Raw genomic sequence first — 16,060 nt, 5'->3', positions numbered from 1 at the left:
TGCACTTTAGGATCACCTGGGAATCTTTTAAAATAATATGGGAATGGCATTGATACTAATATCCCAATCCATAGTGATTTTAATATGCATCCGGGATAATTTCTGCTGTCTGATAATCTTATCTTTTATATTCGTTTTACATCGGGTGTTTATTGAGCCACCTAGTATATGCTAGATGGTGTGCATTACATAACTCTCAGGGACACCATTCACATAAAATATAGAGTGAGCATTAAGAATAAAGACAAGATGTTTCTTGCTTTTATATCTTCTCCTATCTAGACATCAGTTGTGTTTCACAGGAGCGTGATGTGTTTTCTCCAGATGTTCTGTAATATATGGGTGATGGTGTTAAAGTGCAGTTGTCTCAGACTAAATATGATGTTTCAGATGTGATATGACAAGTACATAGTTTTATAATAACATTGTATACTTTGATTTAGACATTGTATTTTTATTAATGCAGCCTTAGTTTGTATGAGCACACCTTGAAGATATTGTGGGTTCGATTTCAGACCACCACAATAAAATGAATATCACAATAAAATGAGGCACACAAATTTTTTGGTTTCTCAGTGCATAGAAAATTTATGTTTACACTATACCATAGTCTGTTAAGTATGCAGTAGCATTATGTCTAAAAAAGTAGTTTGTTGCTAAAAAATGCTAACCATCATCTGACAACACAGGGTTGCCACAAACCTTCAATTTGTAAAAACCATAATACCTGCAAGGCTCAATAAAGCAAAATGTAGTAAATTGAGGAATGCCTGCGTTATCTGTTTCAACAACTGTTTCTGTTGACTTAAGTTAACTTATGGTAGACTAAGCTTCTGAGATCTTTTCTGCATGAAAAGCTCACAGGTCATATTTGCTATAGTCTTTGATAATATTTAACCTTTAATGTTAATCTTTGAGCTTGATGTTATTATTTCAAATCATTTTAGATGAATCAAATCAAAATTTCACAATTATATGACATAGTTTTATAGAGGTGTATTTGTCCAGGAACAAGATTTGATTATATTCAAGATATAATCAAAATCATACCTCAGATATAGTTAATAATTAAAGCATACATATATAATTAGAAAAAGTAAAATTTCTAATAAAATATTAATTTACATGCCTTTTTGTATTAAATTAGCTTTTATACCATCACATTAAAATATATAGGTGAAACAGTTTGATGTTTAAGGAATCCTAATGTGGAGTTTCACTGGTAGGTTTTTTTTCTCTTTTCCTAAATATGATCTTGCTATTTTAGGCACCGCCAGCGTCATTATCTTATTACAGTTTGTCTTAGTCTGTTTGGGCTACTCCGAAAAAAAATATCATACACTGGGTGGATTAAACAATAAGCATTTATTTCTCACAGGATCAAGGCACTGACAGATTCAGTGTCTGTTGAGGGCCTGCTTTTTTTTAATTCATAGATGACTGTCTTCTCAGTGTGTCCTCATATGATGGAAGGGGTTAGAGTCTCTTTTATCATACAGGCATCAGTCCCATTCATGACAGGTACAACCCTCATGATTTAATCGCCTCCAAATACCATCACATTGAGGATTAGGTTTCAACGTATGAATTTTGTGGGGACACATTTAGTCTATAGTACAGTGTGTATAATACATAACATTTTCTTTCATATCCATGTCTTGTGTTAATTATAGATACAATGACTATTCCACAGACTTTATTTCTCCCTAGCTTTTTTTTTTGTATCTAAGTATATCTTAACTAGCCTTCGTCATTACCTCTTAATTTGGAACATTCAAAGGAGTGCTTAGAAAAAGAATGTTGAAAACAACTCATGTTCTTTTTACATCATTTTCTAGTCCCCAAATAAGTATAAACAATTTAAGCCCAGGAGCCATCTCAACAATTACAGTGATGAGAAAACAAAACTTTGTGTGAAATATGACTAGTGATATGTAAAGATTCACTTGTGAGAACTTCAGAGCCTCTAAGGAGGAAAAGAGATTTGCTTTGGAAATAGGAATGACTGTCCCCTAACTTCTACCTTAAGTTTGATGCAGCCTATTATTTTATGGTAATGACACTGCATCTTTTGGAGCTCTCTTCTTCAACAGTTAGTTAACTGAGAACTCAGAGCTTATGGCATTGGTCTCAATTTTAACCAGAAATGGTCATTCTTTAAATTAATTTGTGTCATGAAACAGGAACGTTGTACTGAAACAGGAACGTTGTGGTACTGAAACAGTCGTAATCTATGGCTCTCAGATGTGGAAAAATAACTACTTTCACCGTCTATTTCTCAACCATATATATCTGCTACATTATGTGCTGGCTTCATGCTGTAATCTCAGAAATCAAGACAGAATGAGCCAGTTCTCTCTGGCAGAACCCTGTTAAAGTACCAATTTGTTTCTAGTCAGCTCTGGCTTTTTGCTTTTCTTCACTGGAATGTCAATATATTGTTTTCTGTAGAAGATTGTTTTTTGAATTGAAATTCTGACTGTTACTACTTGTACTGGTTCTGGCAAAAAAAAAGTCTAGAATTAGCTCCTAAGAGAGTAGAAGTAGGAAAGAGAAGGTTGTGAAATACAGGATAGAGAAATGACCTGTTTACAGTTACTTATTAATTTATATTCTTTTTAGGGTCTAGTCTTTTGATACTGAACTTCTAAGTATTTATCTTGTTTTTGCTTTGTAGGTGATGGGAATTGCAGTGATACAAGAGGCTTAGAGATTGCTCTAAAGCAACGTGTTGATGATGCACTCACTTCAAAACTTCCTATGTTTTACTTGGTCAACAAACCTCATATTAGTTTAGTACCTTCTGCATATCCACTTCAAACAAACTTGGAATATAAATTCCTGAGTCTAAATTGGGCACAAGGAGACATTTCTTTAGAAATTGTGGATGGCCTAAGTGGGAAGATCACTGAAAGGTTAGCATTACTAACTTCTTTAAAAATTACATATTACTTAAGCAAAAGAATATATTTTAATATAGTTTTTAAAAACTATTTCAACTTTTTGGATATAGTTTTTTGAATTCTGAATAATAATAGTTACTGAGTGTAACCATGTTGCAGGCATTGTACTAAATTAAAAACTTTTTTTCCTGATGAGGAGACAGACCTGGAGAAATGACATGACTTACTGCAGTTACACAGTGAGTGGTGGAGCCAGCATGCAAAATTGCTCTCCACAGCCTTTGTTTCTCTAGTTATTATTAGCATTAAAATTATTCAATGTATATAAAACTCCAGTGTTTTTAAAAATTCAGTTTTTCCTGCTGAATCTGAATGTCTTGATTTAGGGTTTAGAAAGCTGTATTTTGACAACTTTCTCAAGTATTATTTATGCACACCTAAGTGTGAGAAGTATTGTACTGTGTTATTCTGCCTTATAAAAATCCTGTAGGTTAGGTGGTATTGTTCTTTTACAGATAAATAAACTGATATTCAAGCAAGGCTGAATATCTTGCCTAACGTCACTCAGTTTATTTAAGTGACACAGCTAGGATTCTGATGTGGACATTTTATTTCCAAAGACTTTGTTCTTATCCATAATACATTATACCTTTTAGACATTTCTTTTTAATATCCCTGACACTGATTATCAGGTGAAACTAAAACCCTTCTTTTAGTGTGAACATATTTATAATGGGGTAATGAATAATGTTAAAAGCTTAAATGCCTGAATTTGCTTTCTTTATGAAAGATGGATTTAAATTAAGACCACATATAAATTATTTTGATATGAACTTAGTTGAGCATACTATTAAGTATTTCAGCTAGGATGAATTATACTATTTATGCTTTGAATCAGCATAAAGAAGTGTTATCTCTGTTAGTAATGGACTACACACAATCAAAGAAAAAGATCTTCTATGAAAGACATTAAAAAACTTTACTGAAAACATAAGATAATAGTATAACACAGATGAAATTAATGTAAAATGAGCTTAACTCATTTATTGCGAATAAATGCTTGCCAAGTGATTGCAAACACAAAAAAAAGCAGATATGATCTAATTACTCAACAAGGTGTAATTCATCCCCAAAGCATTTCATAAGGCAGAAAACACTTCTGCAGTATAATTCACAAGGAAGAACGGTTATGAGTAACTATGCAACAACTAATGTAGTATCAACATTCATAAAGCAGAAATTACAGAAAGCAAAAGGAAAAATATGAACACACTATTAGTTGAGACAGTAATTCACCTCTTTCAGTTCATGGTAGATTGAGCAGACAAAACAATAAGCAAGAATATAGCAGTCTTAAATAACAATAGGATAGATCTGATTGATTTCTTCAAAACTTCGTGTCATAAAAATATAAAATACACCTGCTTTTCAAAAACCTGCAGAACGTTAACAAAAATTGGCTATGTGTTAGGCCACAAAGACAATCTCAAATTCTAAAAAGTAGAAGTGATATAGACAATATTCTCTAATTGTGATGCAATAAAACTATAAATAACAAAATCAGAATACTGGATACTTATTTCACTGGGAAAAAATGTTTCCTAACTTTTGGTTCAAAGAGAAAATATAAAATGAAGCCACAGAATATTTAGAAAACAAGGGTATTTAATGTGTTACATTTCAGAACTTACAGATATATAGCTAAAGCAAAGCTGAATGGAAAAGCCAATTCTTTAGCTTGGCTTATGGTAATAAACAGAATGAAGAGATTTATAAAACTACAAATGTAAATTAAAGAGCTAGGTAGAAAACTGAAGTTAGAAATAATCATTTAAAAAAACTGATTCTGTGAAAAAAAAAAAAACCACTAGCTAATCTCATATAAAATAACAAGGGAGTAGTTACAGAAAAAATTAAAAGAAATCATAAGAAACTTCTTTGCTCATCCATGCATATATATTTGAAAATCTGGATGAAATGCATAAACGTCTAGGAAAAAATAATTTCTAAAATTGATACAGAAAAGGAGAAAAAAACTAACATTATTTTCTTGAGAAAGAAAAAGATGCCCTACCTCTTTTCCAAAGAAAGCACTATTCTGAGGTGGTTCAGAGGAATTTTATAAACCTTTAAATAGCAGAAATTTCCAATGCTGTCTAAAAAGATGGAAAGCATTCAAATGCTTTTGTAAAGCAAGTGTATCATTGATACTTAAACTCTATAGAAGATTGCTGCCCCCAACCACAAAAGCTATAACCAAACTAAATTTTATGTCAAGCAAAATTGCTAAATAAAATATCAGAAAGCAGAACTTTAAAATAATATGTTTTATACAACAATACCAAGTGGCATTTTTTTCTGGAAATGTGAGAATAATAACATAATAAAAAATACCAGATTAGAAACTCTTGTTAAATTGTCATTAATTGATCTAGGGGAAAACACCATATATTCAGCTCTATAAATTCTAAGAAGGCCTATAGTACAGCTATGCAACTATTTTAGGTAAAGATACTCTATAAAAAAGTAAAAGATATTTTTGTTAATGGTAAAATGTATCTTTTTTTTTAATTGAAGTATACTCAGTTTACAATGTGTCAATTTCTGGTGTACAGCATGATAGTTCAGTCATACATATACATACATACATTTGTTTTCATATTCTTTTTCATTATAGGTTACTACAATATATTGACTATAGTTCCCTGTGCTGTACAGTAGAAACTTGTTTATCTATTTAAAGTGTATCTTTACTAGTCCAAAAGTGTCATCATGATTAATGATGAAACCACAGAGTCATTTCTACTAACATCTGAAACAAGATATGATTGTTTACTGTTATTGCTGTCATTTAACATTTTATTTAATGCATTTGAACAAGAGAAATAAATGAGATATAAAATATTGGAAAGGAGGTTGTAAAATTACAACTCTTTGCATACAGTACCATTTTATACTTGAAAAGTCCAAGAGAATCATCTGAAAAACCACCACAAAAAAAAAGATATCAAGGTGGAAAATTAGTATAGAAAGATCAGTACATTTTATTAACATGAGTGTATGTTAACTATTGCTGCTTATGAACTATCTCAAAACTTGGTGGCTTAAAAGAAGAACCATTTACTGCTGCTCACAATACCTTAGGTCAACTGAACTGGATTTAATTGGGCTCTCCCATGTGTCTGGGGTAAGCTCTAGGTCAACTGAACAGCATCCTGGCTGATCTGGTCCATGTGTTCTCTCATCTTTAGTACACCGATCTCATACGGCTCACATGGCAGAGGAAAGGGTCTTAAAAGAATGAGAACACAAAGCCTCTTGAGACCCAGGGTTGGAACTGGTACATTGTCTATTCTGTTCAACAAAACAAGTCACAAAGCCAGCCCAAATTCTTGGGGGAGGGGAATCAACCACAGTTACAGATGGAAGAATCTGAGAAGATACATTGTAAAGACCATGGAGACAGGGAGGAACAAAAGATTTTGGCAAATTTTGTAATCTATCACAAGAACAACTAAGAAGATATAATGAAGGAAAAGAGTTAAATAGCAAGAAATCTCATGATCTGTGGACCCACTTTTGTTAGAAACAGAAAAATATATATCCACATGCACATATATACACACACATACATATATGGAGGGTAGTGAGGTAAGTGTGCATATTTTACTTTTTTATTGAGTTAAAATTTATATACAGTTAAATGCACTGTACAATTTCATGAGTTGTGATATACGTATATATCTGTGTACCCCATCTGTATATAACCATTATCCCAGTCAAAATTTAGGACATTTTCATCATCTCAGAAAATATTTCTATGCCCTCGTCTAGTCAATCCCTGGTAGAACCAGTGTTTTACTTTGGATCACCATAGATTAATTTTGCCTCAAACAATAGAAATGTTCCAGATATCCATCTTCTGCTTTACTTTTTAATGTAATACTCTGATAACTTAAATTGTAATTTTATTAAAAACTAGCTTCAGAAAGTAAAGATTCAGAATAATTTTATGTAAAAAAATGTGCTATATGCATGCATATAATTGAGAAAAATATTGTAGATTCTATGTTGATTTTAGTCCTTGCAATTGCCAACATAAATTTTTGAATAATAATTAGTAAATATTTCATTCCTTTCTACCTTAGTTCTCCATTTAAAAGTGGTACGTCAATGGCAAGTCGGCTTTGTAAGGCTGCAATGTTAAGTCGATTTAACCTGCTTGCCAAAGAAGCTAAAAAAGAAGATTTACTTGAAGCCAGTACATATCATGGAGCTAAGGTAAGTCTTTAAAGGAATAAAGTTGATCATTGAAATAAAAAATTAAGACAATAATAATGTGGTAATTTGATGATGATGATAAATAGCAAAAGTTGTGGAATAGTACACGAAAATAAGATATTGCCATGTAGTGGTAAAATTAATTTTTAAATGAATATGCCAGAAATTGGATATGTAAATAAATACTGCCACCTAAAGTAGCTACCTCAGTATGGTATGTACTTACTTTGACAATATTGCTCAAAACCTTCTGTCATACCTAGAGAAATAAAATGGTAATAAAATTTCTCCTGTGTATGATGTTAAATATGCTAACTATTGAATTTAAATATTCTAAAATAATGTGTTACTATATTTATATAAATTAATTTGCCTATCACAAAATTGTGAAACACCTTTGATTTCAGCATGTAATTTGGGCTTGATAAGTGATGTAGATATACTTTTTCTATCTTTAAAAATGTTTATTTTTTTAGTATTACAAACATAATGCACACTTAAGTAGAGAATTTAGAAATTTTTTAAAAGTTCAGAGGGAGAAGTATTACTTGTAATACCACTTTCTATTCAGATATACTACTCCTAATCCTGTAAACATGTTATTTCAGTTTCTTGCCATGTATTTATATTTTTTGTGTATGCGTATATTTTAAAATATTAAGATGATACTGGATATGCTTTTTAATCTGCTTTTTTCATTCAAAGTACTGTGACCTGAACCATGCCATACTATGACATTTCCATGTTAATCAAGTTATTAAATACAAATTGTTTCTCATAACCTAACTTCAATTTCAGTAATGATACAGTATTGTATGCAAGTCTCTTTTTCACCACTATCTTTATGCTCAAACTGTATAATTCCAATCTGTAAAGCAATTAATATTAATTACAGGCTTATTTGTATGTACACATGTATTTTTAAGTATAAAAGCTTACCTAGACAATTTCTGGTTTTGGCATTAGAAAAGTTGCAAGTCATCTCTAAAAAATAAGTATAAAAATGGATAAAATTGTCAAAGAAAAAACACCTTTTTCACAGTTCTGGAAATTGACTAAAGAGAGAAAACACAATGAAAAGTGTATATTCTTGTCAAACTTTTAAAACTTTGGATAATAACAACAGGAGTTTGTGGCACCTTTGCCCAAAACTGTTCCCTTTCTCCCTCCTCCCTCTCTACTAGTTTGAATGGCAAGACCTGTAGTTTTATCTGATTGAGACTGCCACAAAAAGTAGTAGATTTTCTGCTAGAGAGGGGTGGACTTGATTTGGGGCAGAGGGTGGAAAAACAATGTTTTTTTTTTTTCAGCTAAATGTGCCAAACTTGGTAGGGTGCCAAGCTTGGTAGGGAACCAAATGGGGAAAATCAGTAACTTTGGTGGCCCAAGGTTGCAGTCCTGGTTGGGGCAGATGGTGTACCAATTATTAACTTAACAGATAGATTTTGGAAATGAAAGAGCACGGTAGGGTAGAGATAAATTCTCCATATATCCTTGGTTGACTGAGAAATTATACTTATGTGCAAGGGAGTCTCAAGAATTCAGTGAAGAGTGAAGTTTGAAACAGAACTGCCTGCAGCATTAAATGCACTGTACCACCCACCCAAATGAATTGATTAGAAAAAGGTGGAAGCCTTATAAGTTTAAGTTGTTTGAGCATAATATCTGCTGAAATCATTTGCTTGTCACTAAGCTATTCGCTTTTCACTAAGCTGTTCAGATATTGGGTAACCACTAGGAAGCCAGGCTAAAACATTAAAAAACTGGGAAGAGACAGTGCACACCATGGAGAAAGCAGATCTCACAATTTCAGCAAGCTAAAAAAAAAAGAAAAGAAAACCTCTTAGAAAAATAAAGCAATTCAGAGTTGCAACAATATATTATCTAAGAAGTCGACATTTCAACAAAAAAAAATATGTAAAAAACAGAAAAGTAAAACCTGTACTCAGGAAAAGTAACATTCAATAGAAACTGGTTCTGAGTAGATCCAAATGTTGAATATAGCAAAGTCTTCAGAGCAGCTATTATAACTGTATTCAAAGAATGAAAACAAAGTATGACAATGTTTCAGTGACTATTCTAAAATTGAAACATTTAATAACTGAAGTGAATACTTCTCTAGATGGGCTAACAGTACGTTTGTGATTGCATAAAAATATCAGTGGACCTTGAAGATAGATCAAAATAAGTTATTTTAAAGGACAGAATGAAAACAGATTAAAGAAGAATGAACAGAGCTTCAGAGATTTGTGGAACAGTATTAAGTGTACCCACTTCTGTATACTAGGAATCCTAGAGGAAAAAGAGAGACAAGGGGTTGGGAAAAATATTTGAAGAAATGACTGAAAAAAACTTCGTATTTGGTGAAAAACATTAATAGATCCAAGAAGCTCAGGAAACCCCAAGAAAAAGGTAAAGATTCACACCCAGCTACATTACAGTCAAACTACTTCAGACGAAGACAAAATCTTGAAAGCAGCAAGAGAGAAAATAGTTATCAACCATAGACCATACATTTAAAGGCTGATTTCTCATTAGCAATATTGGAAGCCAACTTAAAATAGCCAAAACAATCTTGAAAAAGAACAAAGTTGGAGAATTCATACTTCTGGTTTCAAAACATACTACAAAGCCATAATAATCAAGACAGTATAATACTAGTATTAGTACAAACATACAGATCAATGGAATATAATTGACAGTCCAGAAATAACCCCTGGCATTTATGATGAGTTGATTCTTAGCAAGAGTGCCAAGATCATTAAGTGGGAAAAATAGTCTTTTCAGTAGAGTCCTAGGACAACTGGATATCTCCATGGAAAAGATTGGACTTAGACCTCTACCTCATCCCATATACAAAAATTAACTCAAAATGGATAGAGCTATGTAAGAACTGAAATTATAAAACTCAGGAGAAAACATAGGAGAAAATACTTGCATTCCTAAGTTAAAAAATTTCTTAAATGTGATAACAAAAACAATCCATAAGAGAAAAAAATATTTTAAATTTCATTAAAATTAAAACTTTTGCATTTCAAAAATAAAATGAAATGGCAAGGCACACACTGGGAGAAAATATTTGCAAATCATTTATTTAATAAGGGACTTGAATCCAGAATATACAAAAAGCTTTTGCAACATAATAATAGACAGAAGACCAATTTTTTAAATTAGCAAAGGATTTGAATAGACTTTTCTACAAAGCAGATTTTAAAATGATCAATAAGCATATGGAAGGATGTTCAACATTGTCAGTCATTAGAGAAATGTGGCTGAAGACCTTAATGATACACTATTTTACACACATTAGGATATGGCTATATTAAAGAATGACATTAACAAGTGTCAAGAACGTGGGAAAAAAAGTTGGAGCTATCACACATTTCTGGCAGAAATGTAAATTGGTGCAGCTGCTTTGAAAAGTAATTTAACAGTTCCTCAAAAAAGTTAAATATAGAGTTATCATGTAACCCAGGAATTTCACTCCTGGGTATGTATACACATAAAATAATTGAAAACACCTATCCATACCAAAGCTGATACATAAATGTTCATAAAAGTATTCATAACACAGAAAAGGTAGAAACAATCCAAATGTTCATCAGCTGATAAATGGATAAACAAAACATGGCATATCAATATTGTGGACTACCATTTATTCATAAAAGGAACTCTGAAGTACTGATGTATTCTACAATATGGATTACCTTTGAAAACATTATGTTAAGTGAAAGAAGCCAGACACACAGAAAAAGCTGCATATATGATTCCATTTATATGAACTATATGTCCAGAATAGACAAATTCATAGAGACATAAAGTAGATTAGTAGTTTCCAGGGAGGTGGGGAGGAGAAAATGAGGGTTGACTGCTAATGAATACAGAATTCCTTTTAGGGGTGATGGAAATGTTCTGGAATTAGTAGTCATAATTGTATAACTTTGTGAATATAGTAAAAGCCACTGAATTACACACTTCAGAAGGGTGAAGTTTATGATACATGGATTATATCTCAACAAAGCTATTGGAAAAGAATAGAGACCAGGATGCAGTTAAATGACATGTTCAGGTGTGAAAGAAAAAACTTGGCAACCAGAAATTCTATACCCAGCAAAATAATCCTTCAGAAATAAAAGCAAAGTAAAAACATTGCCAGGTAGACAAAAGTTAAGAAAATTTGTTAGCAGAACTTCTCTAAAAGGAATTCCAAAGGAAATCCTTGAGGCTTGGAAAAAATTATACCAGACAATAACAAATCTACAGAAAAGAAAGAATACTGAAAACAGTAATTATGTGGGTAGATATAAAAGATACATGCGTGTATGTTTGTCTTATTTTCTTTAAAAACAAAATTGCATAAAATTATTTTAACACTTTATTACTGAATTTTTTTACATATAGCAGGAATATTATAATATTCTCTGTGCTCAATAATAAAGCACAGAGAAAGAAATGAATCGACATTGAAATAAGTTGCTATATTTTACCAGGATTAAGTCAGTATGAATCTAAAGTAGATTATGGTAAGATAAAGAGGCATGTTGTAATTCCTAAAGTAACCATGAAGAAAATAACTAGAAACTAGATAAAATATCAACAGAGGAAATAAAATGAGGTACTAAAAATGCATTTTAAAAAAGACAAAAAAGCAGTAAAGAAGAGAAATAATGGGCACAGACTTTGAAAATAGTGAAATGACAGACATAAATCCACTGTATCAATAACTACATTAAATTTGAATATTCCAAATGCTCCAAAAAAAAGACAGATTGTCAGGTTGGGCAGAAAAACAAAATCCAACTATATGCTGTCTGCAAGAGACATATTAAATTCAAAGACACAAATAGATTGAAAGTAAAAGGATAAAAAAAGATATACCATGCAAACAGTAGCAATAAGACAGCTGGAGTGTTTATATTAATATCAAACAAATACACATCAAGATGAGAAATATTACTAGAGACAAAACACAGTGGTAAAAGGTTAGTACATGAGGAACATACAACAATTGTATATGTGTATGAGTATAACAACAGAACCCCAAAATACATAAACAGAAACTGGCAGCATTTGGTAAATTGTGAAATCGACAATTCTACAATTATAGTTGGAGGTTTTAATATTCCTCTTTCATTAATTGATAGTAGTACTAGACAGAAAATAAGAATATAGAAGGCTTAAATAACACAGACCAGCCAAACCAAACACTCTGTACTCCACAGAACAGCAGAATATACATTCTTTTCAAATATACATGGAGCATTCTCCACTATAGATCATTTGGCCATAAAGCAAGTCTCAATAAGTTTAAAAGGATTAAAGTCATACAAAATATGTTCTAATCACTATGGAATTAAATTAGAAATCAACAACAGAATGAAATGTGAAAATATACATTTGGAAATTAAGCAACATAACCTCTGACCCATGAGTCAAAGAAGAAATTATAAGGGAAAGTGAGAAATATCTGGGATGAAAATGAAAATATAGCATATTAAAATTTAGGGACTATAATCAAATAAGTGCTTAGAAATGCATAGCTTTAAATATATTAGAAAGAAAGAATCATAAAATCAGTTATTTAAGCGTTCATCTAAAGAAGTTAGAAGAAGAAAAGCAAATCAAAACAAAATAAGGAGAGAGGACAAAAAACTGAAAATAGACTTACCATATGATCCAGCCATCCCGCTCCTGGGCATATATCCAGAGGGAACTTTAATAATTCGAAAAGATACATGCACTCCAGTATTCATAGCAGCACTGTTGACAATAGCCAAGACATAGAAACACCTAAATGTCCATCAACAGATGACTGGATAAAGTAGTTGTGTAATATATCCAATGGAATACTACTACTCATCCATAAAAAAGAATAAAATAATGCCATTTGCAGCAACATGGATGGCCCTGGAGATTATCATACTAAGTGAAGTAAGCCAAAAAGAGAAAGAAAAATACCACATGATATCACTCATATTTGGAATCTAAATAAAAACACACACGAAATTATTTACAGAACAGAAACAGACTCACAGACATAGAAAACAAAGTTATGGTTACTGGAGCGGGGAAAGTTGGGGAGGGATAAATTGGGAGTTTGGGATTCACAGATACTAACTACTATATATAAAATAGATAAACAACAAGTTCCTACTGCATAGCACACGGAAATATTTTCAGTTTCTTGTAGTAACCTATAATAAAAAAGAATATGAAAAAATATGTTTGTGTGTGTGTATAACTAAATCACCATGCTATATACTGGAGACTAGCACAGCATTGTAAATTGACTATTTCAATTAAAAACATAAAAAATAAATATAAAAGAAAAAAAGAAAATTCTATGATATAATACATTATGTGAATATATTCAAGTTCAAAACCCACGTACTTAACCTCAGTAGATGTGTGAAATGCATTTGACAAGCTCCAACACCTATTCCCAATAAAAACACTGAACAAATAAGAAATAGAAGTGAACTTCCTAAATTGCATAAAAGACATCAGTGAAAACCTACTGTTGACATGACACTTAATGCTGAAAGGCTGAATACTCTTTTCCCTACCTCTCAAGGTTGGGAAGAAAGAAAGTCTGTTCTCAACACTTCTAGTCAACATTGTTCCATAAGTCCTAGCCAGTGCAGCAAGGCAAGGAAAAGAAATAAAAGGCGTCTAGAATGGAAAGGAAGTAGAAAAACTCTTCTTATTTCTAAATGATCTTGTATGTAAAATATCCTATGGAATCACCAGAAACAAACAACTATATCATGCGTGAATTTAGCACATGGTATAAGAACAGTGTAGGAAACTGAGTAGTATATCTATATACTGTGAATGAGCACACCAAAATTAAAATTGGGATAACAGATTCATCTATAAGAGCATAAAAATAAATTTAGGAATAAATTTGACAAAAGAAGTATAAGGCCTGTACAAAAATGATCAAACATTGCTGAGAGAAATTGAAGAATACCTAAATAGAGATATACCAATTTATTAGACTGGAACTTAATACTTTTAGAATGTCATTTCTTTCCTAATTAATGTATGGATTCAATGCAAACTGTCAAAATCCCTGTAAACTTTTGTGTAGAACTGATTCTAAAGTCAATATGTAAAATCCAAAACACAGAAGAACCAAAACAATTTTTAAAAAGAACAGAATTGGTAAAGCTACCCTACCTAGTTTCAACAACTTATTGTAAAGCCACAGTAATCAAGACAACATATTAATGTAATGATAGACATATAGATCAATGGAACAAAATAAGAGTTCAGAAGTAAGCTCACATACTTATGGTCAGTTGATTTTGTACAAAGGTGCCAAGATAATTTAATGGGATAAATAAGTCTTTTCAACATACGGTGCTGGAATAGTTAGAGGTCAGTGAGCAAGCTAAAAAATTAACTTAGACTTACTCATTCACAAAAAAAAAAAAAAAAAAAAAACCCTCAAATGGATCATAGATCTAAAAGAGCTAAAAACTATATTTTCCAAAGAAGATGTGAGGAGATATTTGTATTCTGAGGTTAGACAAATTTTTTTTAGGTGTGACACAAAAAGCACAATCCATAATTACAGACTGACTGTGTATGAGTACAGTGGAACTTTTTGCGGGTGATGGAATTGTTTTACAACTGGGCTGTTGATGGTTGCACATCCATATAAATTTAGTAAAACAACATCAGACTGAATACTTACCAGTGGGTGTATTTATGGTATACAAATTATACCTAAATAAAGCTCGGTTTTTTGATGTTTATTTATTTTAAAAATGAGAGGAAATAAAAATATTAATAATGATTATCTGTAGTTTGGGGATTGCAAGTGATTTTTATTTACTTCTTTGTATTTTCTCTATTTTTCAAGTTTTCTGTAATGAGTCTGATTACTCTTAATTTAAAAATGTTTAAAAAAAGAAAAATTACCTTTTAGTTTTGGGGAAGGGAATTTTTTAGTTTCAAAAATAATACTGAGGAAACCAATGGGAATTCAAAAAGATTTTTATTAATTTTTAAAATGTCAAACTAAAGAAAGAAGATTAGGGCTACTTATTTTTCATAAGCCAAATTCTGCCTATATACTATAATTCAGTATTTTTTCTTTCTATAGCGTATGTCTGGATCCTATCAAGAAGCTAAAACTTTGTTGAAATCCTACTTACAGCAACATGGCTATGGCTCCTGGATTGTGAAATCTCCCTGTATAGAGCAATTTAGTATGTGAATTAAGCAATCCATTGTCATATTAAAAATCTTTTTTTTTCGTGTGTTTTGACTACTAAAAATGCTTTTTAAATATTGATGGTTTTCAGCTTTAAAAATCACAGAGTCTTGCAGCAGCAATGTCCAGAGATTGCAGCAAATTTATAAATATTCATGTTAATTTACCTTGAAATGTTAGGGTTTTAATTTTTTTATTTTTTGAAAAAACAATTACTTGCTTCATTATGTAGCCATTTTGCATTTATTTTTATAGAAATTATAAAGCCATTATCCTTTTTGTAACTTAAAAGAAAATTCATTTTCTTTTAATTTTTTGTTTTAAAAGTTCTTTGTTCAGCAAAGATATTCAGCGTTGTGTCCTGGTATTTCACTCAAGTTTCTTTTTTTAATTAGTAATTGGAGTCCAAGAATACAAATAATAATTCCTACTAATTTGTTGATTAAATCAACAGGCATCTGAATGCCTGATATTTGTCATTAACCCATAGTGGGGGGAAAAAACATCATTTCTCATGTCAGAGAATCTCATGAATGCAAATTGCACATAAAAAAGCAGAAAAATATTAACCATGTTAGGGAATAATTTGATAAATTAGTTATTCTGATTAATAGAGGATTATCATAAATACTTTAAAAAAGATTGCCCATTT

The 16,060-nt window shown here is 31.3% G+C and overlaps 1 protein-coding gene across 1 annotated transcript in view; it reads left to right on the top strand.

Moving 5' to 3' along the window:
- ADAD1 (adenosine deaminase domain containing 1) overlaps window positions 1-15,506 on the top strand; it is a 40,209-nt gene extending 24,703 nt beyond the window's left edge. The window contains exons 9-11 of the mRNA XM_010952581.3: window positions 2,678-2,915; window positions 7,052-7,184; window positions 15,298-15,506. Of these exons, the coding sequence (XP_010950883.1) occupies window positions 2,678-2,915; window positions 7,052-7,184; window positions 15,298-15,411 (485 nt within the window). The 3' untranslated portion in view covers window positions 15,412-15,506. The remainder of the gene's footprint in view (window positions 1-2,677; window positions 2,916-7,051; window positions 7,185-15,297) is intronic.
- The last annotated feature ends 554 nt before the right edge of the window (window positions 15,507-16,060 follow it).

This window comes from Camelus bactrianus, chromosome 2, assembly GCF_048773025.1.
Source record: "Camelus bactrianus isolate YW-2024 breed Bactrian camel chromosome 2, ASM4877302v1, whole genome shotgun sequence".
Classification (NCBI taxonomy): Eukaryota; Metazoa; Chordata; class Mammalia; order Artiodactyla; family Camelidae; genus Camelus; species Camelus bactrianus.
This window is presented reverse-complemented; position numbering and strand designations above follow the sequence as displayed.